The 27,813-nt window shown below is 35.1% G+C and overlaps 1 protein-coding gene across 1 annotated transcript in view; it reads right to left on the reverse strand.

The window, feature by feature from the left end:
* Positions 1-4,066: 4,066 nt before the first annotated feature.
* The window catches only part of FAM169A (family with sequence similarity 169 member A), a 38,493-nt gene continuing 14,746 nt past the window's right edge, over positions 4,067-27,813 (reverse strand). The window contains exons 5-12 of the mRNA XM_090276388.1: positions 27,065-27,244; positions 17,308-17,436; positions 16,690-16,802; positions 13,932-13,971; positions 13,269-13,419; positions 10,559-10,715; positions 5,705-5,908; positions 4,067-4,841 (exon numbers count right to left, since the gene is read on the reverse strand). Coding sequence (XP_090132514.1) covers positions 4,293-4,841; positions 5,705-5,908; positions 10,559-10,715; positions 13,269-13,419; positions 13,932-13,971; positions 16,690-16,802; positions 17,308-17,436; positions 27,065-27,244 — 1,523 coding nt within the window. The 3' untranslated portion in view covers positions 4,067-4,292. The remainder of the gene's footprint in view (positions 4,842-5,704; positions 5,909-10,558; positions 10,716-13,268; positions 13,420-13,931; positions 13,972-16,689; positions 16,803-17,307; positions 17,437-27,064; positions 27,245-27,813) is intronic.

Raw genomic sequence — 27,813 nt, forward strand, 5'->3', positions numbered from 1 at the left:
TATCAGCATCTGTCATTTTGGAAAAGCCAGTATCATTGAAAATACCTTTTATCCTAAGAGTTAGTGCACACTTAATATGGGGCCTAGGCTGTAAAATTTTGTCATATATAACACCTCACACTTCATTATTCATCATTAATCCTAAGAAATGTAGCATTAATACTTGGTAATGTTACTTAAGTTTATAAACTACCGTATTCACATTAAAGGTATATGAGAAAAGGACACTACACTAAATTGAATTCAGAAGAACTTATTTAGATCTATCTTTTCACCTGTAATTCTTAATTTCTTAAGACATTAAATCAGTAGTTGGTATTTTAAACATTTTTTTCCTCATCACTTATAGTAATTCCTAGTTGGAACTGTTTTCTACTTGAAACATGAAAAAAAAACCAATGTTTATACATTTAGCCTTTTCTATATTCTGAACTTAGGGTAGTATATTTTTAGAACTGGAAAAATTTAAATAATTTCAGGAAAAAAGGATTTCAAAAAGAAAAAGATTGCACTGATGTCCTTAAAGGGAAATATATTTGTAGTCACATATAATATAAAAGAGATAATGTTGGTGTCGCAACTAGGTCAAAGCACTTCTGTGATAATGAATTATATGTTTGTGGCTTTGAGATTTAGATCTTTATATTAATCTATAGTCATTGTTTTAAATTTGGTTTATTTCTTAAAGTCTGTCTTAAAGGTAGAACAATATGATTAATTGTGCCTTTAACAAAATCATTTGTCTATAAACAAATTCAGTATCTAAACACACTTTCATCAATGAAATCAGGGAAAAGAAAAGGGCAAGAATTTCAAACACAGACCAGGAAACAATCACAAAATATAGGTTTAATTACTACTTTTAAACTTAAAAAAAGAAAAAACTGTCAAGGAAACAAACATGAGCATTTCGGTTAGACTTGCTATTCTGAATAATTAGTATCTTTTCTAAGATCTATAAACAGAAGTTTTAGAACACAGACACTTAGGGAGAAAAGCTAGGCTAGTTCCTTGGGAATGACTATCCCTATAATAATACAATTACCTCAGGGTAACAGAAGCTGAACTTTTCTCACAATTAGATTTTAACAAATGATTCTGCCACTAATAGAAATGGGGAATGTATAAATGACTTAGGTTTTGGAAGGTGAAAGCAAAACATCAACTAAAGGTAAGCACTTGATAATACAGAACTGAGGTCTGCTTATTTTTTAGAACGAAAAATAAGCAAATGAACTATATTGTACAAAGAAAGTTTGATAGTAAATATGCAAACAGAGTGTAACTAATCACACCCATGAAATACTGGATAACACCTAAAACACAACACCAATGTTAGTGGACATACAAGGCAGAAATGTATTTGTAAAATACTGTTACACAGATGAGTAATGTTAGTATAAATTCTTTATTTACACATTAAGAATCTGTTTCAGTTTGCTGGTGTGACCAAATTTTAGAAGGTAATCCTTAAGGGTAAAGCAGATCACAGTAGATATCAGACACTAGGTAATGTTCAATTTGATGCAATCATGAACCTCCAAGATATTTTTCTAAAATTACTGAAACCATTTTAGGTAGTGGAGTGTTCTAGTCATCAAAAAGGGAACCATTAATCACTAGTAGTTATCTTTCCTTTGAAATTCTCTGTACTTAATGGAAACACCATGATACAAGACACAATTTAAGCAGATGACTGATATTCTGTCATGCTATTTGATTTTATAAAAAAATCATAATAGACCCTCTCACCTAGAAAAGTTGTAGAGGAGCTTTATAATAAATTCTTAAATATACGTGTTTTTGTGATGTCTAGCAATTGAATAAACTTTAGAACTAAAATTTTGATAACTCCTTTATATTACACAAGGAAGTATATACGTATTTACACAAACTGAAGTGAACTCCTTTCTCCACAAATAAGACTTCTGAACAGAAAACTGCTCACAAAGGACTACAGACACTCAACAACTGGACTAGCTGGCTGAAGTCAGTTTTCTGTCCTCTTTAATTCTGGAAGTTTCTAATGCCTTGTAAAACTAAGTACCTTATTAAATCTTATTTAGTTTCATTGTTGATACATTTTGATATAAATTCTATACTCACTGAGTATAGAACTCATTTACTGAAAATGAACATGTTCCTGAATGGGAAAGTCAGGTTTTTCAAGGTGACCCAACTTTTTCTCCTCCAGCTTCTATGAATGCCAGAATAACATTCTCTGTTAGAGATAACATGTAACAAGGTTTCTTGAGTGCTGAAAAAGTTTTAAAATTGCTCCAAATGCACTTTTTTAAAGAATTAACCAAACAAGTTTTAACAAGCGTTAAGCTTATACTATTAGTTCCTAGTGATCATGTATGAATAACTAGACATTTTTTGTAAACTCACCAACTATATATTCATACATCAAGAATTGTCAGTGAGCCCTACTTAAATTACACGTTTTTAAAGAAAACAATGAATAATCCAAGTAAAAAAGTAAAATATCTAAGTGTTAGATTTTTATCTGTTATAAAAATGGAAAGGTTAAGAATTAAAGAACTTTCTAAATTTTAATCTTCAATTCCCTATTTGTGGTTTTAACAGAAATTCACAAAGTATATAAGACAAGATAAACATTTGTTAGCTGACTGGTATTACTCATACTTTTTCTTTCACTTACTTATTTAGCATTTTTTGAGAAAACAAATAGCCAAAGTGCTGTAATTTCCATTTAGCATGAAATCTGGCTTACCTTAACCAAGAATTAAAGAAAATTTGGGGATACAAGTACTCAAAATTGCAAAATGAATAGGAGGGTTTGCTATTTTGCCTGCTTGAAGATTTTAACAGGAATTTCTAAAACACCAACATCTCAAAATAAAACTTAGTAACATCACCTGACTGTGGACTAAAAAGCCTTTTAATATCAATCCTTAGCACCTCAAATAACAACAAAAAGTCCTAACATTTTTTTCATTAACGACCAAGCTTGTTCTAAAAACGATCTAAATGGTCTCAAAGCATTCTTCAACTTAAGTACACATCTGAGTACACCTAATACTTCAAAGAGTAGTATTGTTTTGAGATTCTCTTTGGATTCTAAGAACAACCATTTTGTTCATTTCTAAATAAATTACAAAAATTAACAGCTGAGGGATCTTTTTATAGCCTTTTCCTAGGCAAAGGCCTTTGCTACAGTAACACAAGTGAGCAGGCCGGCTTGTAGCCAGTCCTCAGAACAGCAAGAGAAAGCAAGACCAAAAGGACAACTAATGCCTCCAATGTTATTCAGCTCTGGTAGCTACAGGTCCTAGGGCAGCTTCTCTCCTGCCACGAAGGTCTGAGTATGGGGTGCAGTTTCGTACCTACCCGGAAATGGATGCCAAGGGCATAAGCTGAGAGGCAGGCAGTAAGGTCTTTTGACAGGAATCACTCCGTGTGTTAGGAAAATGGATGAAAGCTGAGGGGAATATAAGATTCTAGAATAAAGGCATTGGCAGGATTAAAGAGGTGTTAGGAAGGGTTCTCATACTTCTGAAGTATTCATGTTAAATAGGTGAGGATAAAAGTATAGGCCCCAACTTCAAAAAGTTTTTAAAATAATTATATTAGTACCTACATGCCAGAGTTAAATCCCTAGCAATCCTGTTAATATTAGATGTTGTGAAGAGTGAGTTGGGAAGTTTGTACCTATTCTGATATTGAGGTCAAAGGAAGAAACTGCATCTATGCAACAATGAATTCAGAGGCCACAATACCACCCTCATAAACCTTTGACCATAAATTTCTGTATTTGTGCTCTGATTTAGCTGAAAGTATATTTATTCTAATTTACTGACATTTTTGTTTAGGCATGCCTACATTGTAAAAAATGGTGATTAGTTTTGATATTTAAGCTAAAACTTCTAGAACCCTCACCAAGTTTACTATTTAAAACCCTTAGTGTAAAAGATTTCTGTGATCCTCACACAAGTAATGGAAAGCCTACTACTTTCAGGTTTTTAATTTACATTTCCTGAAATATTAATGATCAGCTATGCCCAACTACTAAAGAAAATATAGTATGATCTGATTTCCCAAAATTGAAACATGATTAATAAAAATAAAAAACTGTCATTACACAAAATAGCCTGAAAAATTAAAAACAATGGTGAATCTCAGGTCCTAAGGGGGAGAGAAAAACTGCATCATAAATAAGCTCAAATTGAAATTTTGGAATTTTTGTCCTGTGCCCCGTGCTACTTATTACCATACTTTAAAAACAACTACGTTACAAAGGAGAGGATTTATCATTTATGTTTCTTCATTCAGGCAAGCTTGGCCTTCTTCTTACCAGGTCCTTTATGCCCTTTGGCCTTTCTTCTTAAATTCCGCCTGTCTACAACAGGCACTTCCACTTCTATTTCCTCTGAGCTGCTATCCACAGTTTTTTCTGCTGATTGTGTAAACTGATCCAGTTGCTCAGAAGATGCTTCAGACTGCTCCTCTGACTGGTTTTTCTGTCCTGCATTCTGTGAAAATGGCACATCTTCAAGTTCAACCTCTATCAAAGAACTCTGAGGAAGAGCTGTAGATGTTTCCTGGGGTTCAGGTAGCCCCTCCTCACCCTGGTCTTCCAATGAGGAAGTAGTGTTGGGTGATAAATTTTCAGAGATCGATTCTTCAGAAAATTCAGCTATCACCGAGTTTGGAAAACCACTGTCAGATCGCTCTTCATTTGGGATAGTAGCAACACTGTCTGAACTCCCAAAGTGTGCCTTCTTTCTTGGAACTAGTGGCAGCTTCTCTTCTGTGTGCCCCTTTTCATCAGATGGGCCTTCGTCTAGCAACATTTCTGAGTCAGTTATATGTGAGGTCTAAAAATAAAAAACCTGGTGAACAAACTTTTGCAATATAGTTCTTATCTAAATTATTCTTAGAAACTAATATGTAATGACAATGAACTGCCTTTTAATCATTACTCATAATTTAGTCATGTATATATTCTGAATACAACCCAATTTCTTCAACATTGTCTTTTTGATAATTTGGCTACATAAAGTTCTTGTTTTAAAGATATAGTAAAAGGAACAATTTTACCTCAGAAAGTACTTTAGATATTTTGATCTTCATATCAAGATTCTTCAAAGTCAAGATTCAACTCAAAGGTTTTTACATTCTTCTTGTTACTGGAGCCAAAACCAAGAGTCCCCTGGGACTTAGACACTGCCACCCCACTAAGTGTGACTGGTTTTGTTAGATGACAAGTAAGAGCAATGGAAATTTTATTTATTTATGTAAGATGCTAATAAAATAATGCTATACATTTTTAGCCTTAAATTGAAATACTCAAAATAAAAATTAAATTTCTTTTAAAATACTCCATCAAGTTTTTCCCACTAATCTTATCTGTCTCCCTAATTAAAACATTAAAATTACTGTAAGCAATAGGTATTCAAATAGTTGGTAAATACTTTTTATCCATTTTTCTAAGCTTTTCCCTCTACAAAGTAAAACTCATTTTGTTACCATAAATCAGGTAAAAATGAATAAGGTTACAAAGATCTGAATTTATGGGATACTACTGATTGCATCTTTGTAAAATACCAATCTAGTATAAAATTTAATTTTCCTAAAGGACTGTACTTTTTAAGATGGAGGAAAATATACATACTCTACTGTCCCTGCCATGTCACCAACACTGGAATATATTAATTATAAAAAGTTATTTCCCTCTTACCTTATCCTGTGCAATAGCCTCAGAGGGTTTTGAAGATTCTACCACCAGTGGAACAAGATTTGTAGGGTCTTCGCTGGAATTAAAAGACTGCAATTTTAATTCTTCATCTAAAACTTCGCTAGTGGAGTCTTCCTCTTCAGTTATAAGAGAGGTTTTAAGACTATCATCCATTATCTCACCATTCATAGGCTCTAATTCAGATTCCTACATGATTGGGGAGGAAAAATAAGTCAGGACACAATTATGGACTAACATATTTGTTGTGCAAGGTGGATCCATTCTCAGTACCTATCTGTCATACACCAGGACTCAAGATAAATTCAACCCTATTACAGGGCAGGGGTTAAAGAACAGCCTTATTAGGCGAAAGGGGAAACTAGAGGAACCTTTTCAGTAATAAGGCACCAGAGAGAGTCTAGATGTGGTACCACCTCTTTAGAGAACACCAGCTGTCCAGCACTTGGTACCTCTGGGGTGTGTGGGAAGTTACAGTTTACCCTGCCAGAGGGAAGACACACTAGCAATCTTGTGTGAAGCTGAGTCTGCCTACAGCTTCTTGCAGGGAGACAAGAGTCCCCAATCTCAGTTCATTGTCTAGTCAACCCGGGTCATTTCTGAATAAGCCTGCTCCTTAAAACATAAAAAAGTAATCTGGTAACACAAGCCCCAATTTCTGAAAATCTTCCAATGTTTATCAATTTACAACACTTTTATTTAATGCTAATATTTCTAGTCCTAGTGATAGTCTAATAATTAGAGGTCATTTTATTACCATTTTAAAAATAAGAAAACTGATGCACTCAAGTGTACAGAAATAGAGTTGTCTGGATTATTTAGAACCCCTAAAATCATAAATAATCTATTGCATAGGGAAATTGAAATCAGGAACTTAGAAAAATTAATCTGGCCAAATAGTATTAAGAATAGTTTGCACACAGAAGATAATTATAATAAAACTCATAAACAGGACCAACTGGGGTAGGAGAAATGTTAGGAAGGAAGGAAAAAAGTAAATGAGAAAGAGCAGAAGCTTAAAAAAATATTAATTTTGGTAACTAAAAGTGAGAAGCAACAGAAGAGAAAAACTCAGTCCAGCCAGTTTTAGTTTTGCGAACATAATGAAAGATAAGAAACAAGAAAAAAGGCTCAATACAGCAGTGATAAGAATACAGATTATATTGAATTTAAAAGACATCACTCTGAACATAAATATTGAGAAGGCAAGTAGCATTATGAGACTATACTCTGCATAAATATTGAAAGTCCAGAGTTACTGGTCATCTCCTTATTGAGCCATTAGATTGGATGCATTATCAAAAGAGAGAGCATGAAAACAAAAAGAGCAGAAAGTCAAGAACTGAGTCTTTTAGAATGTCCCAAAATAAAGGGGAAAAAAGTAGAAAGCAGAACAGTCAAAATATAACTAAAACCTGAACAAAACTGCAGATAGGAGAACCAAGAAACCAAAATGCAGTAGTGTTATAAAGCCAGGGGACTAAAGACTTGAGGAAAATAGAGCAATCTAGGTGAGGAAATCCAGTGGAACTGAATCCAAGTGTCACTGGTGACCTGCAACAGTTAGTGCGCAATGCACTGCTGGACAAATGAACCAGTTACATGAAGTGTGTGCAGTCTAATAGTGTAATAAAAAAACATATATATGCTGATAAGCATCCAGGTGCACATAAATCTTTTTATTTTTAAAATGTTTTAGTTACAGTTTACATTCAATATTATTCCCAATTAGTTTCAGATGTACAGCAAAGTAGTTTTTAATCCCAGGCGAGCTGGACCCAGAGGGGACCACACCAAGACACATCATAATTAAAATGCCAAATGTGAAAGAGAATCCTAAAAGCAGCAAGAGAGAAGCGGAGAGTTGCCTACAAAGGGGTACCTATAGGACTATCAGCTGATTTCTCAAAAGATACTGCAGGCAGGAAGGGACAGGCAAGCAGTATTCAATGTGATGAAAAGCAACCTACAACCGAGATTACTCTATCCAGCAAAGTTATCATTTAGAATAGAAGGGCAGATGAAGTGCTTCCCAGACAAGGTAAAGCTAAAGGAATTCATCATCACCAAGCCATTATTACATGAAATGTCAAAGGGACTTACTTAAGAAAGAGAAGATCAAAACTAGGAACACTAAAATGACAACAAACTCTCAACTATCAACAACTGAATCTAAAAAATAAAAACAAAATCCAACTAAGCAAACCAGAATAGGAACAGAATCATAGGTATGGGGATCATTTGGAGGGTCATCAGCTGGGAGCGGGGAGGGAGAGAAATGGGGAAATGGTGCAGGGATTAAGAAGCATAATTGGTTGGTACAAAATAGACGGGGAAGTTAAGTATAATATAGGAAAGGGTGAAGCTAACGAACTTATACGCATGACCCATGGACATGAACTAATGGGGGTGGGATTGCTGGAGGGAAGTGTGGTACTGGGCAGAGGGGAGAAAAGGGGTAAAAAATTGGAACTACTGTAACAACATAATAAAATATACTTTAAAAAAAACGTGGTTTTAAACATCATGTACTTTACAGAGTGGTCCCCCTGCTGCTTCAACTACCCACCTGGCCCCATACATATTTATCACAATATTATTGACTATATTTCATATGCTATAATCTACATCTCTGTGACTATTCAGTAAGTACAAATTTGTACTGCTTAATTCATTCATCATTTTTACTTACTCCTCCTAACCCCCTCTCCTCTGGTAACTGTCAGTCTATTCTCTGTATCTATGAGTCTATCTTTATTTTGTTCATTAGATTCCACTATAAAAAAGCAATAAGTTGGTATCTGTCTTTCTCTGTTTGAATTATTTCACTTGGCACATTACCCTCTAGAACCATCCATGCTGTCGCAAAAAGATTTCATTAGTTTTTACAACCAAGTAGTACTCCATTGTGTAAACGTACCACAGCTTTTTTGTCCACTTACCTACTGACGGACACTTGGGTTGCTAAACCACCTCCTTATACCATATACAAGAATAAACACAAAATGGATTACAGACTTAAATGTAAGACCCAAAACCATTATAAAACCCCTAGAAGAAAACATAGGCAGTAAAATCTCACACATTTCTCTTAGCAATATGTTTTTTGCTATATCTCCTCAGGCAAGGGAAACAAGAAAAAATAAATGGGACTACATGAAACTAAAAAGGTTTTGCACAGCAAGGGAAACCATGAACAAAACAAAAAGACAATGCAGTGCATGGGAAAAGATATCTGCCAATGATACATCTGATGAGGGGTTAATATTCAAAATTTATAAAGAACTCAGACAACTTAATACCAAAAAACAAATACTCAATTTAAAAGTGGGCAGAAGGCCCTGGCTGCTGTGGCTCAGTGGATTAAGCGTCAGCCTGCGAGCCAAGTGTCGCTGGTTCGATTCCCAGTCAGGGCACATTACTAGGTTGCATGCCAGGTCCCCAGTTGGGGGCACGAGTGAGAGGCAACCACACAGTGATGTTTCTCTCCCTCTCTTTCTCCTTTCCCCTCTCTGATAAAAAATAAAATAAACAAAAAAATTTTTTTTAAATGGGCAGAAGACCTGAATAGATACTCCTCCAATGAAGACACACAGATTGCCAATAGACATATGAAAAGTTGCTTAATATCACTAGTCATCAGAGAAATACGAATCAAAAGTATAATAAGATACCCCCTCACACCTGTCAGAATGGCTATCATCAATAATCAACAAACAACAAGTCCTGGCAACGATGTAGAGAAAAGGGAAACCTAGTTCACTGCTGGTGGGAATGCAGACTGGTGCAGCCACTGTGGAAAAGAGTAGAGAATTTCCCAAAAAATTAAAAAGAAAACTGCTAAAACCCAGCGATTCCAGTTCTAGGACTATATCCAAAGAACCCCAAAACACTACTTTGAAAGAACGTAAGTACCCCTATGTTCATTGCAGTGTCATTTACAATAGCCAAGATACGGAAGCAACCCATAAATCTCTTTTTTTAAATATGTGCTTTATTTTCCCAGTTTTCTACAAGAAAAGAAAAAAATGCCATTTAAAAATATAGTTTCAAGAAGTAGAGGAAGCTAAATTGGTGTAAGTTAAGAAAATAAAATTGGTAATGTAGTTTCTTTAGCTACTGGCTGGACTGGGCCAACAGGTAAAGAGTTTTTAAAGAAACTTAAGCACATATGAAAGAAAAAAGAAGAAATCTGGAAAAAAGGAAAATATTAAAGATACTAAAGAAAAGGAAGAGAATGACAGGAAACAAGTAGAGAAGATAAAAGAAGACAGAGACAAATACTTGAGAAGCTGAAAAAAAATCAAGCCAGATATTCTAGTGTTTAAAAAAAAATGAAAATGAAAATTCTTTTTTCTCCAGGAATTTGTTAATCATCTATAGTCAAATATAGCTTTTTTTTTTCCCCCTGGAAACTCATTCATAAACATCTAACCAAACTTGGGTTGAAACTGATTACCTGTTGGAACTTAAGGCATTCTAACTGATTCTATAAGGTAGGCATCATTTGTTATGACTTCTTAAGTATGTTTAATTCCCAAAGCCAATTTATATTTTAAATGTACTGACTACCTTACTAAATAAACAATGTTTATTTTATCTTTGTTGTGAGGCAAACTTTTATAAACTGTTTGAAATATAAAATTATACCTGTAACGTTAGCTTCTCCTCAATTTCAGTACCTGAATTCGCTTAATATAGATATATGCTTTTTAACATTTAAATACAATTTCTACTGAGATTCTAAAGTACTTAAGTATTTTTGTCGAACAATATATGATTAAGAAAGTTACCATTTCATTTACTTCCACTCATTTTACTTAGTACGTGATCTCCTACCTTTTCACCATCTTGCTTCTCTAGGTGTGGCTGAGTTTCTGGTGCCGAACGAGCATCTTTATCACTACTTCCATCCTCAAATTCAATCATACTCTGTTCATGTTCTTCTTCCAGGAATTCTTCTGAGCTCTCTGATGTGTGTGCAGTCGACTCTAATCTAGAAAATAAAGCCATTCTTACTTGCTTTTTGAAAGATAAATATGAATTTCAAAAATCTGTTAATAAAGTTAATACTTTAGAAAATCACTAAGTTCAGTCAACAACTTTAAATTTTACGGGTACAAAACCAGTCTCTTCATCCTACAAATCTGTTCTCTGTCCTACCTTGTTCTCCATTCAATGAATAATATCACCATCTTTTAAACCATGTAAACCAGACCTTCGTTTTCCTCTGTCCACACCTGATCGCATCTCATTCTATCAGAATGTCCTAGTTTACCACAGATAGTCCAGTTTACAGCTTTTATCCCAGTACTGGCATATTATAATGCCCCTTTCTTTCTCAAAAATATGTTTGGACCATAAATGATATGGTTTAGTTCTACCTCCGAAATGTCCTTCAAATATATCCCTAACTTACTATTCCCATTTTCAGGCCCAATTCTCTCTAGAGAATTCTCATTGTACTTTCTTCCCAAATTCATCTTAATATTTGTTCATTAGTAAGGTTTTCGGAGCTGGGTTTCTAATAAACATATCTGTACTTGGGACAGCCCAGCTCAAAAAATTCTGATGGTTTTCTATAACTTAGAGAATAAAGTGTACCTCCTTTCAAAGCCTAGCATGACCAGACCCTTATATTTTTATCTCCTAGTGAATGCTATCATTTACCTTGTGTCACAGTTACCGTATCAACATTCCTCCTATCTCTGTGCATTTGCTCATGTTATTCCTGTAGTCTAGATCTGCACAATGCAATGCAGTAGGCACAAGACACATGAAATTAAAAATTCAGTTCCTCAGCTGCCCCAGCCACACTTCAAGTGCTCAATGGGCCTACTGAGTAGTGGCTGCTATAGTGGGTAGATCAGACACAGAACATTTCCTTCATTGCAGAAAGTTCTTTGGTTATTCCTGGTATAGATTCAGGTCAGCAAACTGTTCCTTTATGTTTCATGAGCCGTATGATCTCTGAATAACTACTCAACTCTGTCACTGTAAAGCAAAAGCAACCAAAATAAACATGCAAACTAATGAGGATGGATGTGTTACAATAAAATTTTATTTACAACAATAGGTGGTGAGCCAGATCTCGTCTATGGACCATAGCTTTGGACTAGAAAGTCTTCTTTTCCAACTCGACTCGTTAAGCTTCTACTTATTTTTGAAGCCCTAGCCCAAATACCAAGTATCTCCATCCTCTCAATTAGAATCAATCACACTCTTGCCTACATCCACAGCATATTGCACTTCTATTATTGCACCATCACAATCTACCTTGCAGTGCTCTCTTAACCTGTGCCACAGACAGATAGGTGTATTAGAAACCACTAGGCACTCTTCAAGGGCAAAGATGAAATTATGTTCTTTGTAGTGTCTGAGTAAGCATTCAAGCATTTACCCTTACTGTTCTGTTCTGTTTATGAAAAGCAAACAAAATGCCACATCATTCTGAGATGTTCAGTTGAAATGCAGCCCTGACCAGCGTGGCTCACTTGGTTTAGCATCAGACTGCAAAGTGAAAGGTCGCTGGTTCGATTCCTGGTCAGGGCACATGCTTGGGTTGCACCCTGGTCCCTGGTTGGGGCATGTGCAAGAGGCAGCCAATCAATGTTTCTCTCTCCTGTTGATGTTTCTCTCCCTTTCTTTCTCCTTCTCCCTTTCCCCTATCTCTAAAAATAAATAAATCTTAAAAAATAAAAATAAATAAAATGCATTGTTACATTTCCTGCTTAAAAGGATACTACATCAAAATGTTGCTTAATGAGAAAACCATAATTATCTAAACTCTTCTTATTCTTTTCACAAATTACTAGATTTAAATATTTATACTTGCCTTTAACATGAATTTTTCACAAAATAAAACATTTATATACTTAATTACACAAATGTAAAATTATTTACATAACAAAGTTAGCACAGTTACAAAATTATCTACCTAAGTAAAATAATTTCACAGCTAAAATGAAAAAGTTATGAATGGCTGACTCAGGAACAGATGGTAGGACAAGTAGGGCAAGTGTAATTTTACTATAAAATTAAGAATTTTGCTTTCTTTAAGAATGAAAGGAAGGTAAAGAATAAAGTTTTGACCCAAGTGTTCTGTTGATTAAAAGGAGCTGATTGCACTATTTATGGTTATTACTGATTTATTTTATTGCAATGACCCAGTGAAATGAATCAGTTATAATGTAAAATTGAGGGTTTTTCAATTTGATCACACCTCAGCATTTATTTGAACCTATAACTGCTGTCAAGTTCAAGGTTGGTGATAACGACACATTTGGGATAATCAATCAATTGAATATGCTCCTGGATTTTCACACCTGGGAGATTAAATCATGAGCAACTTCTCCCTACAACATTGTCAAAATGATGTCATTGGTAAGTGTAATCAATAATCTTGTAAAAGAATTCAAATACAAACTCCTACACCAAGGTCATTTGTTACACAAATACTAAATAATAGCTTCCACCTTAAATACTAAATACTAACGATATAAAAAGGAGAATAAACAAAATAACGAGAGCAAAATAAACAAGACTTTACTTGTTTACTGAAGATGTAGGTGAAGTCTGAGGCGTCTTTTCATCTTCGCCTTGAGAACTAGTAAACTCAGAATCCTGAAACCGCTTTCCGATTTTCGGCCGTTTCAGATGGCTACTTCGAGTTCGAGTGGAAACTGGTGTTTTATCGTGACCTGAGGAAAAACAGCAAAGCTACAATTAATTGATTACGTACTCAAAGGACTGCCTACTAAAATTCACAGAAATGCAAGAACTATGCTATTCACGTATATCCCCACGATTACACACTTCCTTTCTCTCACATTAGACCTAGAAACAATGTCAGTTATCTTTCTCTAAATTATGAAATAACTTTGTCAATATTCATTCCTTACATTTCCATATTACCTTGAGCTCTGTAAACTGTTTTTGTATTTTCATTTATATTCTCTCCCAATAATCTTGGGGTGTAAACAAGGTAGATGTGACTGTCCCTATTTTACAGGTAAGGAAAAGAGAAAACAGAGGCACCAAAGCTCGCCCTGTTCACACAGCAACATCAGTGTTAGTAGGTGCATTAGAACTCGCCTGCAGAGCTGGATAAGCCTTCACTTACTCTTAAGGAATACTCATACACACACACACACACACACACCTAATTCTAAGTATCTCAAACACTTCATGATAGATCAGCTGAATTTCTTACCTTCAGAAGTGCTGGCAAAGGCATCTTTCAGAGAATCAATCTAAAATAGATACAGATTAAAACCAAAAGTTTTAGATCTTTTTTTTTTCTTTCTATGGATCTACTTCATTCAATCCCAAAAGAAATATTTTAAAACGTTTTTCGAACAGTACTCTTTGCGCTCACTACTCAAGAAATAAAAAAACTGTTATAGCCTCAGTTTATTATGAGCCTAAGAACTTATCAAGCCATCTCATGTTCTAGTGGTAAACACTAGAGTTGCTGGATTCTGTCTTCAGCCACCTTCTCTTTTCAGTCAACATGCTTTCCCTTTAATTGTACCTACTACCTTCACTTCAACATCTATCTTCTGATGAATCCAAACACACAACTTAATCTCCCCAATTGCTTTCCCGATTTCCAAAGCTCTATTTCCAATGAAGTATCTCCCCAGTGGATGCTCCATCCAATTTCACATCCAACCTGTCCCAAAATGAACAATATTATTTTAATAATCTTTTCCCAATATTATTCCCTATCTTGGTTAAATGTCAGTAACAGTCAGCCATTCTAACCAGAACCATGTGATGCAGTAATGAGTTCTTCCTAAACCTCATTCAATCAACCAACCAACCACAAGGCCTGTCAATTTTGACTTTGAAGAATCTCTCAAAATTGCCCCCAAAACTAAAGCATTGGCAATCTATACTGCCAATGCTTTAGTTCAGGCCTTTATCATCTTTAACATGAACTGTTCTTACAGCCTCCTCACTGATATCCCTCGCTCTAATCACACGTCCCGTAATCCTCTCCAACCTGACGACAGTGATGCTTCCAAATTGTAAACTGCACTGCTCCTTTACTTTAATAATAATAATAATAATAATAATAATAATAATAATAATAATAATAATAATGGTTTATCACTGCCTAAAATACAAACTCTCAACCTCTCCAATACCAAATAATCTTCCATATCAAACGTGCATTTCTTTTACGTTTTATGTTTTCCCACATGCCATCCCTTGGAATGCCCTAGCAATACCTGGACAGAACTCTCACCCACACTTTAATAAGTCAGCTCAGCTCAGTTACTACTTCACTCATTCCAGTCCTTGGATAGTTATTCACTCTTTTATGTACCTGCAACCAGTACTATGTGCTCTATTAAGGCAATTATTGTCCTATAGGATATTTGGTTATTTATCTGTTCCCAATAACGAACCATCTACTTCTCTCACGCTTAACAGACCCATAATTTGTATGTCCAGCGCTTGCCACAGTACCTGTTTTATTATATAAACTGCTATTTAGTCATACACTTATCAAAACCCTACAATAACTTACACATCAAAGTGTGTTTACAGGACAAAAATAAGGGAGCAACTGTGATGAAAAAGATAAAAATCCTATGTTTGAGAAGCCTGTAGGTCAACTAGGCAAGGTTAAGATATAAATATAAAGAAAAGGTACAAAACCGAACTACATGTAATGTTTTATGTCTACAACTAGGAAAAACCAAAGAGAAATGCCATCACTTAAAGAATGAATCATGTAGTGATAATCATTTCACAATGTATATTGAAACAAAGTTGTATACCTTAAAGATATACTATTTTATCAATAATACCTCAATAAAGCTAAAAAAATACAGCATGTAGCAAAAATAAACAAAACCACTTCCTCGTGTCATTACTGACAAAGATATATTTTCCTTGAACTATTAAAATATTAAGAATACGAATTTCTTAAATGAAAGAAAATGTAACTGATGCTGCCAACCTTATGACATGGTGAGATTTTAATATATTCTCTCTAAAATGACACATTGAAAATTATTTGGCTTAATATTAAAATAAATCATTGGCCTCACTGCATGTATGGGAAGAGTAATTTTTCTACTTTCCCTGGTTTTATGCTATCTAACCAAAACTAAATGAATATGAGTATGACTGAGGAATGTGGACTGCAATATAATAGAACTGGGGTTTATTTTTAAGCCTGAAGTTCCCAATGTAGAAAAAAACTTAAAACCTCTAATATCTTACACGAGGTATATAGTTATTACTTATATTATCCTTAAAAATGTTCTAAAATTTTTCACTCACATAGTCAACAGTCATGCTAATTAAAACAGGAAATAAGAGGAACAAATAATTCCCCAAAGCACTTCTCTCTAAATGGCACATGCATTTATCATAGACATACTCAACACTCGCTAAAAATATACTCAGAAACCCATGTAAAAAACAAATATGACTGTGACAAGCACCACCACAACAAAACATCGTATTAAAATTGACTTCTAGAATTCCATCAGCAGATCTATATTTTAAGTAATATCAAATAAGTTCTAGGAAAAAGTACCCAGAAAGTCCAGTAATGGAACCTGCCCTTTTAATTACAGGTTACCTAGTATTTGCAAAATGCATTTCATTCTACAGAGGCCTAGCACACACTTATTTAAACTTAGCTTCAAACTTCCCACAATAATTTCATACATAACATCTTTGGCCTACCACTAATTCCACTTCTAGAAACTTACCTGTGCAAGGAAATAATTACATATGCAAAATGATGCATTTATAAACGTGTTCATTGCTGGACCTTTACAAATGTGAAACTTAGTAACCAATTAAAAGATGGCAGAAAACTAATACAGTAGAAATTACCTAAGTTGGTTGAATGAACAGTAACATTTGAAAAATTAAATATTGGCTAAATCTATTTTAAAGACACAGGAGAATTATTTCCTATAATAAACATACAGTGTACCTACAGTTAGCTGCATCTCACTAGACTGACTGTCTTCAGTTCTTGCTTCAAATTCTGCAACAGATGCAAGACCATATTCTCCAGACACAGGTCTTTTAGCTTCATTTGGAGAAACTGCTGTGTGTAGAAGAATTTTAAAAATTGTAACCCAATCATTAATTGGTTTTAACTATAACACTGGTCTGATTTTCACAGAAGTCCTGAAGAGCAACCTGAATGGAAGGGTGTTGAAAATCTAGATGTGGGATATCCCTTCACCAATATCTTATAATGAAACCTTGCAATTAAAAATAATCTTAAATAGTTATCTGCATTTTGTGACTCTGAGAAGAAGTGCATGAGACTGAGGACGATCTTTGATCCCAATGCCTTTTCTACGTTGTTTCAGGAATCTGTTTTTGTCTTACCCACCAATTCCTACTGGACTATTACATGCTGTTAAGACTATTCTTAGTGACTCAAATGTTCATAACTAACAAAAAAAATCATACTTTAGAAAAGAGGGTCTGTTACTAGAGGGATCACACTAGCAACCTCCACTACTATGGACTGGAAGACACACCCATCATCAGGCACTGCTATTTTTAAGCAGGACATCTGTTAAAACCACAAACATTCTTACCTGTAATTTTAAGCGTTTCTCTCTGTAATGCTCTGGTGACAGGTATTCGCTGGCACCAGTGTCCAACACCCTCAACTTCCCACAGGAGTTCATGGTCTCCTGGATATTTTTCAAAGTATTGCTTGCAAGCTGAAAAACACATTTAGAATTTTCTAGAAATCTCAGATATCAATTGCTTCAGAAAACAGAAAGAAGATGGAAAACTGCCAACTCACTTAATGGGCTAGCATAACTGATACCAAAACACCAAGGCAACTCAAGGAAAGAAAATTATATAGCCATCTCATCTACATAAAAAAAATCTAAATAGAATTCCATATTAAAGCTTTAACATTACCAAGCAATAAAAATCTTAATAAAATATGTGTTTAACCTTTTAGAGAGAAAATTACTAAATTTTATTGAGGACATTAAAAAAAACTGAATAAAAGGACTGCTAGACTTAATAGTGTAAAAACACCAATTTTCTCCAAATTATTTTGTAAATTTGATGCACTCCTAAACAAAATCCCAACACAGTTTCTTTTTCAATGGAACTTCACAAAACTTGATCCCAAATTCAAAATGAAAGAACAAAGGTTTAAGAAAGAATACTGAGATGAAGGGAAGTTCCCTTTCATCTCCTTTGTCCATTCTTCAGTTGGACTATTTGTCTCATCAATTTGTAGGCACTCTTCATATAGTAGAGATGTGAGCTCTATTAATAGCCATGATGTTACAAATGCTTTTTACAGTCTATTTCTTGGGTATGGCATTATGCTATCTTTGACACATAAATCTTTTTTTATTTTTTCAAATAAAGTTGAATGTCATTTCCTTTTTTAATAAAAGATGTATATCAAGGCCAATTTTGAAGAAAAAAATAAGAAGGACTTAGCCTAGTAGGTATCAAAAATCATTATAAAGGCACAGTAATTAGAACAAGCTGGTATTGATATAAGAATATGGCAGAAAAGGAGGAAGAAAGAGGAGGAAGTAAATGAGGAAGAAGAAAAATTAAAATACCAGGAAAGGACCACACATACACTAAAAACTTGGCATATGACAGAGGAGGTATTATATCTCATCAGAGAATAAATAAACTATTAAAATATTGATGCTAGAATAAAAATCCATATAGAAAAAAAACAGATCTTGACCTCACATCAAAATTATTCGTAAAAGTAAATTCTGGATGGATTCTAAGACCTATTATGAAAAGCAAAATATTTAAAAGGAAACATAAGAGAATACTTGTGGAACATTAAGAGTACTAAAGAATTTCTTATAAAAGATATAAAAACCATAATTCATAATAATATACTTGACTGCTAAAGTTTAAAACTTTATCAGGACTATGCAACAGAACTTTGTACAATGATGAAAAGGTCCTATACCAGCACTGTCCAAAACAACAGCCACTTAGCTACATACGGTTCCTGAGGAACTGAATTTATCATTTCTTTTAACTTTAATTACCTTAAACTTTTACCTAATTTATATTAGTGGCTGTTGCATTGGACTGGCTAGTTTTAAATTAAAAAGACACCATAAAGACACAAATTAGGAGATATTCAGAAAAAAACAAAGGATTTGTATTCCAATCATAAAAAATTCCTACAATTGAAATAGAAAGACAACAATCCTCCCTCCCCCAAACTGGCAGAGGCTATGAACAAGAAATCCACACATAATGAAACTTGAATGGTCACTAAATGATGATAAAGATGATTCAAACCTCAATAGCTGCCAAGAAAATATAAGATGAAGAAGCAAGATATCACTTTCATACCCATAATATAACAAATAACAACCAGGAGAAAAATAAGGGAAATGGACTCTACTGGTCTGAGAACAATTTTGCAACAATTAGTGAAGTAGAAAAGACATGTTATATTGATCCAATTCTACTTCTAGGCATACCCTAATGACATACATATACATAAAAACGTATTTATAATGTTCATTATAGGATCATATTTTAATAGGGTAGGGGGTACAACCTAAGTGACTATCATTAAGGTATATATGAGTAAATCATAATGTGTATACAATAAAATACTGTACAGCAGCTATAAATAAACTATAGCTATATATATATCAACATTGATAAATCTAAAAAAAAGGTCAGTAAAAAAGCATGTCAGTATATGTTCAAAATGATGTTATTTATGTAAAGTTAAAAAACCCATTAAACAAAATGATGCAGCCGCTGTAGAAAACAGTTGAACACAGAATTACCCTGTAACCCAGCAATCCCACTCTCAGGTATACAACCAAAGAATTGAAAGCAGGTGCTCAAACAGTTAGCTATCTGCACACCAATGTCCATAGCAGGATTATTCATAATAGCCAAAAGGTAAAACAACCCAAGCATCTATCAATAGATAAATGAATAATGAAATGTGATGTGCACACAATAAAAATCTACTCAGCCATAAAAAGGAATGAAACTTTGATATATGCTACAACAAGAGTGGACTTTAAACATTATGCTAAGTGAAATTAGACACTGAAGGACAAATATTCCACTTATATAAGGTACTTGAAATAGGCAATCACAGAGACAGAGAGCAGAAAAGAAGCTACCAGAGAACAGGGCAAGGGGAGAACAGAGCTTTTGCTTAAAGGATGCGGAGTTTATGTTGGGGGTGATGAAAAATTTGAGGTATAGATAGTGGCGATGGGTACACGGTATTGTGAATGTGACTAATGCCACGAATTATACATCTACAAATGATTTAAATGATAAGTACTACATTATGTATATTAATAACAAAAACATGTTTTAAAATTTTTAAATGAAAAAACATATGAAATGATGTTTTACAGCATTTATGTACATAGACATAAGTATAAAACCACTGGCAGGAAGGCTATATACCAACTTCAGGAATACAATTACCTCTGACGAAGTAAGAAGGGGAATGGGACTAGAGAGGAGCCCAAAGAGAACCTCCAATGTAACTACATTGTTTCATTTTATTTAGTTCTCCCAGAAATAAATGAAAACAAATATGGCAAAATCCCAGTGTTTGTTCATCTGTATAATGGATACATGGACATGAAGATACCATTCTCTCATATTTTCCTATATGTTTAAAACCATTTCTCATGTTTCCTGATTTTAGTTTTCATAACTATTAGGAAGGGAAAAGTTAGAGAAAAACCAACACAACAGGCCAAACTGAGTCCTCTGTCTGAATCAAAATTACTATAATAGTAGAGAATTCCTTACATAAGTCGTCTGAGGTCCAAAGCAAGTACTTAACAAAAGAGGACACAAGTTGAAAGTCCTAATTCAAATGTGTCTAGCTGGAGAGTCAGTCAGAAAAAGAGACCTCTTACACCTATACCTGTAACAGCTAAGTGATACAGACGGTGATGTGCCCACAATAAAGAACATCCATCAACTAGGCAGCACTGGCTATTGGAGACTTCTTTCATTTCCGACATTTTACATGCAGCACTAAGACATTCACCCTTGCCATGTAATTCTTTTAAAGCCGAAGTTTTACTAGTATCTTCTCCGTAGATACTCCCCAATGCTAACAGTATCCAAACGATTTTAACATTCTTTGCCTCCGAGAATCTTCTGACAGCCAGACTAAGAGGTGAGCCAGACTGAGGACTGTGACAGCAAAAATATTCACAGAATTTATCCACAAGGAACCCAGTCAGAAATGGTGTTAAAATAAAAACCTAAAGAAATATAATGTAAGGTATAAAGTAGTTAAGTAGCAAAAGAACACTAGAGGTACAGCACTACAACATTTAGAGAAGAAAAAATAAATTTTGCTGGGCAGAGATCAAGCAAGGCTTTCAGTCTAGGCCCTGACAAAGGGGCAGATTCTAGGAAACTCAAGAAAATTAACTACAGAGTTATGACACACGTAGTGATGCAGCTGGGTACAAAATTTATATATACCTCAATACCCTTCATGTATATAATTAACCACCACGTAAAGGAAATAATGAAAGAATATATCACATTTACAATGGAAACACAAAATGATAAAATTCCCAAAAATACTCATTTTTTTTCCTTAAGTTAACTTTAGGAACTGTATGGAGAAAATGTACATGCTAACTGATTTGATCATATAATTATACACATTATACATACAATTATAATACTGTTGGACAGAAAAAAGTAATCTTGAAAGTGGATTCTGAAGGCCATACTAGAAAATACACAAAGTCAAAAATATTAAATGAAAAGACTAGTCTTTCCAGATATTCAAAAGCTAAAATAAATAAAGCACTTAAGTATGTTACCAAACAGCAATTGAGATCCTGCTGCCTGCTGCCACCCTCCAGGTAAAATTCCAGAGGTAAAGCTTTGGTGATGAAGAAAAAAAGTGTCTTTATTCAAAAGCAGTCAAGTACTTAAGTCTATCAAGTCACAGCTTTCATCACTTAAGCCTATCAATTAAGGCTAAACTCTTAACACCTGAGTTCTCCGAGCATTCCCGTTAGTTTCCATAGCGTTAGTTTACAAACTAAAACAACATAATACACAAAAGCTCCACAATTTTGGAAGAACAGCATGCTTCTGCTTCAGAGCCTGTTCCCTTTAGAACACCCAAAGAATAAACCCTGCCATCCTCTGCCAGGCCAGCCCGATCGTGGGCAGTGCCTGGAGTTCCTTCCCACCCAAAATACTGTCTGTTGGGAAATGCAGGCAGCTGCAGCACAATCAATCATCCAGGCATCATGGAGGAAGAGAAGCCCGAGAGCGGGCTTGAGAGCAACCTGACAGAGGACCAGCTCAGGAACCAGAAAAGCTCGTGAGCCAAAGAGCCAGTCAGCTTCTCCGCCAATCCTGTCCTTGACTGCTTTCCACTGCCTGGACAAACTCCTCCTAGGGCCCCTCCTTCTTCTCCCCAGCGATCTTAATCAGATCTCTCTGTACCAGTACGGAACTTAAAGAAAAAATTAATAGAAATAAACAAGATGAAAAACATATACAAATATAAATACACACAAATTTAATGTATGATATATTAATAGATTAAGGGTTAGCAAACTTTTTCTTAAAGGGACAGATAATATATGCTTGCAGGCCATATGGACACTGTCAAAACTAACCAACTCTAACATTTCAGTGCAAAAGAAGCCATAAACAGTATGTAAATGAATGAGCATGGCTGTGTTCCAATAAAACTTTATTTACTAAAAATGTTAACAGACCAGTGGACCATGGTTTACTGACTCCTGATATAGATACAAATTCAAATCAATGCAAACTAATTATTCAAAAAAATCATATCATGGCAACAAGATGTCAGATAAAATAAACCTGGATCTATACTTCACATGGTACACACCAGGATAAACTACAAATAAGATTCACAAGATCTTATTTGTTCCATGTCTCTAGGTATGCATTCTATAGTTCTGTGTAAATCAACTTCCCATAGTTAGCTAAGCATCTACCTTAGGCTGAGGCCAAGCCCAAACATACTTGGCACTCATTACCCATCTGTGGAACGAACAAATTATCTATTTCTTAAAAAGGCTTACAATGTAGAACACTATTATCGCTCCTAAAACATTAAAAAATTTTCATGGAAACAAGTGAAGGTCATCAAAGAACTTTTGGACAGATCACAATATCACAGAACTATTAATTAACTAAGTTGAGAGCGAAAATCAAATGGAAATCCAAGCCCTTCAAATATAATAAGCATTGCACAGGAGAAAGAAGAGCAAAAAAACAGAAAATGATGGAAAAGCCACATAAGTCTAAAAATTTCTATTCTCAACATATTCCTTTATTTTCACATTTCAAAGGGTATTCACAAAATTATACAAATACATCAATAAATCACTGTCAGAAAAGTTCCTAACTGAAGGAAAAGAGTTGACTTCAAGGCTTTATGCAAAGACAGAGATTAGCTGACATGCGCCTGCAATTCATGTACTTTTCAATTTATTTATGATTAGGATCCTAGAAAAGAGTAAGTATTAAGAGACTCTTCCTGCAGTGGATATGTTTACATTCCTCCCCAAATTTAGTAAAGCAATAATTAGACTTTAAGGAAAAAATCTATTTTCAGATTATCAAAGGGCATACGGGGTTCATTTCATTCTCATGTATGGGTCTAGAGAAAAACTATGATTCAAAATGGGGATGCCATGCTTGGCTCTTGTTTTCTAGATTTTTAAATATTAAAAAGAGGGAGGAAGCTTAGAAAATATAGTTTTAGTGGAAATAAACACCTGTCATTAAAGTAAAATCAATAGTACATTGTATTTTATAAAAGCTTTCAAATAAATTACTTTCTAGGATTAAATTTTTCTACATTAAGAAAAAAGTAGGAGGACTTCCGGCCAAGATGGAGGCTTAGACGGACACGCTAGGTCTCCCTCTACAACTATAGAGGAATACAACTACTTCAAAACAAAGGATAACTAGAAATTCCAGAAAATAAAACTACACGGTAGTCCAACATATGAAGTTATAAACCAGCGGTGCCATTTGGGCAGGTAAGAGTTAAAGTGGGCAGTGCTGTTTGCGGTGGCACCCCGAGCGGCGGGCGGCAAGGAGTCCCGGTGGCCAAGCCCCTGGCGGTGCGCGACTCCGGAGCTGGGGAGAGCGGCCGCCGCATCGCCTTGAACAGTGAGGCCCAGGGGGGCGGGAGGACGGATCCCGGTCTCCTAGCTGAATAACTGTGTGAATCCATCTTGGACCCCCGCCCCCAAAGAAAGCACCACAGGGCTGCGAAATAGGTCGCAGACAGGCGCCGGTCGCTGACTTGTGACGCGTACACAGGCACTGCCCCCGACAGCCGGCCCAAGAAAACAAAAAGTATCTGTCAAAATGAGGCAGGCAACTTTAGAAATACCGGTAACACAACTCACCAGACAGCAGATAGAGAACCTGACAGATGAACAGATAAGAAACCTGTCAGAGGCTCAGTTCTGGGCCATTGTTATCAGGTGGCTTACAGAATTCACAAAAGAGCAGGAAAAAGATATGAAAGAAGCGAAAAACTTTCATAACGAAAGGAACAAAACCACATACGAGACAGAAGGAAAGGAAATAAAATCCAGAGTTCATTTCAACAAACTGGAATATGGAGAAGGAACAAGCAGTCAACCAATGCAGCGAGAGGTAATGGGAAGCAACAATGAAAGGATCAGAAACCTCTGGGACAGCTATAAAAGGCCCAACATAAGAATCATTGGTTTGCCAGAGAATGAGGAAGATGAACTAGAACTTGAAAAATTGAGTGAAAATATAATAAAGGAGAACTTCCCAGACTTGGGAAAGGGAATAGACCTGCAGGTCCAGGAAGCAAGGAGAGTTCCCAAGAAACTGGACCCAGGGAGAACCACTCCAAGACACATTATAATCAAAATGTCAAAAATTAAAGATAAAGAGAGAATCTTAAAAGCAGCAAGAGAGAAGAAAAGAATTATGTACAAAGGGGTCCCAATTAGACTATCAGCTGACTTCTCAAGGGAAACCCTACAGGCAAGAAGGGACTGGCAAGAAATATTCAAAGTAATGAAAATCCAAAACCTACAACCACGAATACTCTATCCAGCGAAATTGTCATTCAGAATAGAAGGACAGAGAAAGTGTTTCCAGGACAAAATAAAACTGAAAGAGTTCATTAGATCCAAACCACTGTTATATGAGATGTTAAAGGGACTGGTTTAAAAAAAAAACAGAAGCTAGGGAGATGAAACAAAGGCAAACTAAATAGGCAACGAGAGGGGAAGAGGAACTGTGGGTACGGGAAGCATATTGGGGGGAGGTCAACAGGGAGGGGGAATGGGGAAAGGGAGGGAGATGATATAGGAATTGGGGATCAAGGTAGGAGGGAATGGAATAGACGGAGAGAGGTTGGGAGGAACTGTATGCACAACTAATGGACATAATCTAAAAGGGGGGGACAACTGGAGGGAGGGGGGCCACCGGGTGGAGGGGAGCAGAGGGAAGGGAAATTGGCACAAATGTAATAATTTAATCAATAAAACACATTAAATCTGAAAAAAAAAAAAAAAAAGAAAAAAGTAGTTGTATGGACTTTATAAAAGTTCAAATATAAATCCACTAATAGTTTTTAAAACATCTCCACATGGTATAGCCATACAATGGAATACTAGACAGCATTCAAAATGGATAGAGCTATGTGAATCCAAACTAATGAAACTCATAAACATAAAGATGAGTAAAGCAAGCAAACTACAGAAGAATTCATATAGTACCTTTCATTTACATAGTTTTTAAATATTTAAAATAATGACACATTGTTGGAAAATATATACATATGTATTAAAAGTCTAAGAAATGCATTAAGAAAATAAATGTGAGCTCTTCTACAGATAAGAGTGACCTGCCAAACTTCTCTAAATGTGACCACTTATTCATTGACTCGACAATTATTAACTGAATGCCTATAATGTTCTAAGTTTTGTACTAAATATTAGAGATACATTCAAAACATGCATATCATTATTTTTAAAAAGCTGTCTCCAGTTATTAAGAACCTCGCATATATATAGTCTTATAAAAATTAAAACACACACAAAAAAGAAAACACATGACAATTGAGGACCATGCTTACTTCTAGGAAGGGAATAAGCTAACGGGGTAGGAGTACAGCTGCGCTGGCAATGATCCATTTCTCATGGATGGTACATGCTGGTAGTACCTGAGTATTAACCGTACTTTTTATACCTTTGTGTATGTCTAAAAAATATATATATTTTTAATGTAAAAGCTACCACAAATAACCCAAATCAAAAGTGGTCAAATAACCTAAATAGACATTTCTTCAAAAAACATGTACAAATGGCCAATAAGCACATGAAAATATGTTCAACATCAAATGCAAATTAACCCTATGACAGGCCATTTCTCATCCACTTGGATGACTATTATAAAAAAGGTAGATAATAACAAGTGTTAGTGAGGATATGGAGAAACTGTAACCCTCATACATTGATTATGGGAGTGTAAAATGGTGCAGGTGCTTTGGAAAACAGTTTGGCAATTCCTCAAAATGTTAAACATAGTCACCATATGACCCAACAATTCCACCCAAATCTAGGTAGACGAGTACACCAAGCGGATGTCCACACAAAAACTACACAAATGTTCAAAGCAGCATTATTCATAATAACTAAAATGTAGAAACAACTTAAAAGTCCATCAGTTGATGATGGATAAACAAAATATGGCATATCCATACAATGGAATGTTATTCAGCCATAAAAAGGAATGAAACACTGATTCATGCTACAACATACATGAATCTTGAAAACATGCAAAATGGAAGAAGCTAGACACAAAGGGCTTATAACATAATCAAATCACATGAGTCCACTTATATGAAATATCCAGAACAGATAAATCTAAACAGACAGAAAACAAGAGAAGTGGCTGCCGGGGAATGGAGAAATGGGGGAGTGGAGACTGACTGCTAGTTGGTGCGGTTTCTTTCTGGGATGATGAAAATGTTCTGAAATTAGATAGTGGTTACAGTTGCAGAACTATGAATACACTCCACTTCACAGAACTGTACACTTTAAAAGGGTGAATTTTACAGTATATAAATTATAGTTGAATTTTTTTAAAGCTACCATATCTCCTAAAAAGCCTGTATACTTGAAATAAGGACATATTTTCTAAACTAAGCCTTAGGGTGTCAAAGAATCAAAATTTATTTAACACTGACACAGGCACACTTAAAATATTCTGCAGAAATAAGTCAAAAGCGATACTGAGACAAGTTTTGCATTTTTAACTTAATCCATTTACCTGTGTACATTAGCGAGGACAGCGGATACCGCAAACCAAGTGCATCTTCTGTAAAGGAATCAACAAAGTCCTCCAGCATATGCAGCCCAAAATCTTTGCCTTGATATTTCTTTCTTATGAACATTGTATCAAGAACTGGCAGTTGATAGCTTTGGGTAACAAATGAGGTACATACGCTTCCTGTAATCATAACAACAGAAAGCCAACAATTTTTTACATGAAAAGACCATTTATGTATATACTTTTAGAAAACATGAGTGAACAGTCTTTCTAAAAATGGTTGGTTTTTTCAATGGACAAAAAAAACGGTGCTGAAATAAAACTAACCAAAAGTAACTTCACATGGTGATCTGATCATATATTCCACACTGGACAGGTCATGGTGGGTAGTCACACCCAATACATACACTTCCTTAGTAAAAGGTCTATCTTTGCCTTAACCAAGCCCTATCCATTGTTTTTGTGCATCTTCATTAACATAGCTTTTTAAAAAATATGTTTATTGATTTTAGAGGGAGAAGAAGAGAGAAACACTGGTAAAAGAGAAAAACATCGATGCCTCCCGTATGCACCCCAACCAGGGATCAAACCTGCCTCAAACCTGCCCTGACTGGGAAGCGAACCCCAAACCTTTTGGTGAACGGAATGACGCTCCAACCAACTAAGCCACACTGGCAAGGGCATTAACATACCCATTCTTTTAAATACCTCATTTTGAGAATCCTTGGGAGCCTAACCACCCTCAAGAG

This window comes from Furipterus horrens, unplaced genomic scaffold, assembly GCF_987537825.1.
Source record: "Furipterus horrens unplaced genomic scaffold, mFurHor1.1.pri manual_scaffold_5, whole genome shotgun sequence".
Lineage (NCBI taxonomy): Eukaryota > Metazoa > Chordata > Mammalia > Chiroptera > Furipteridae > Furipterus > Furipterus horrens.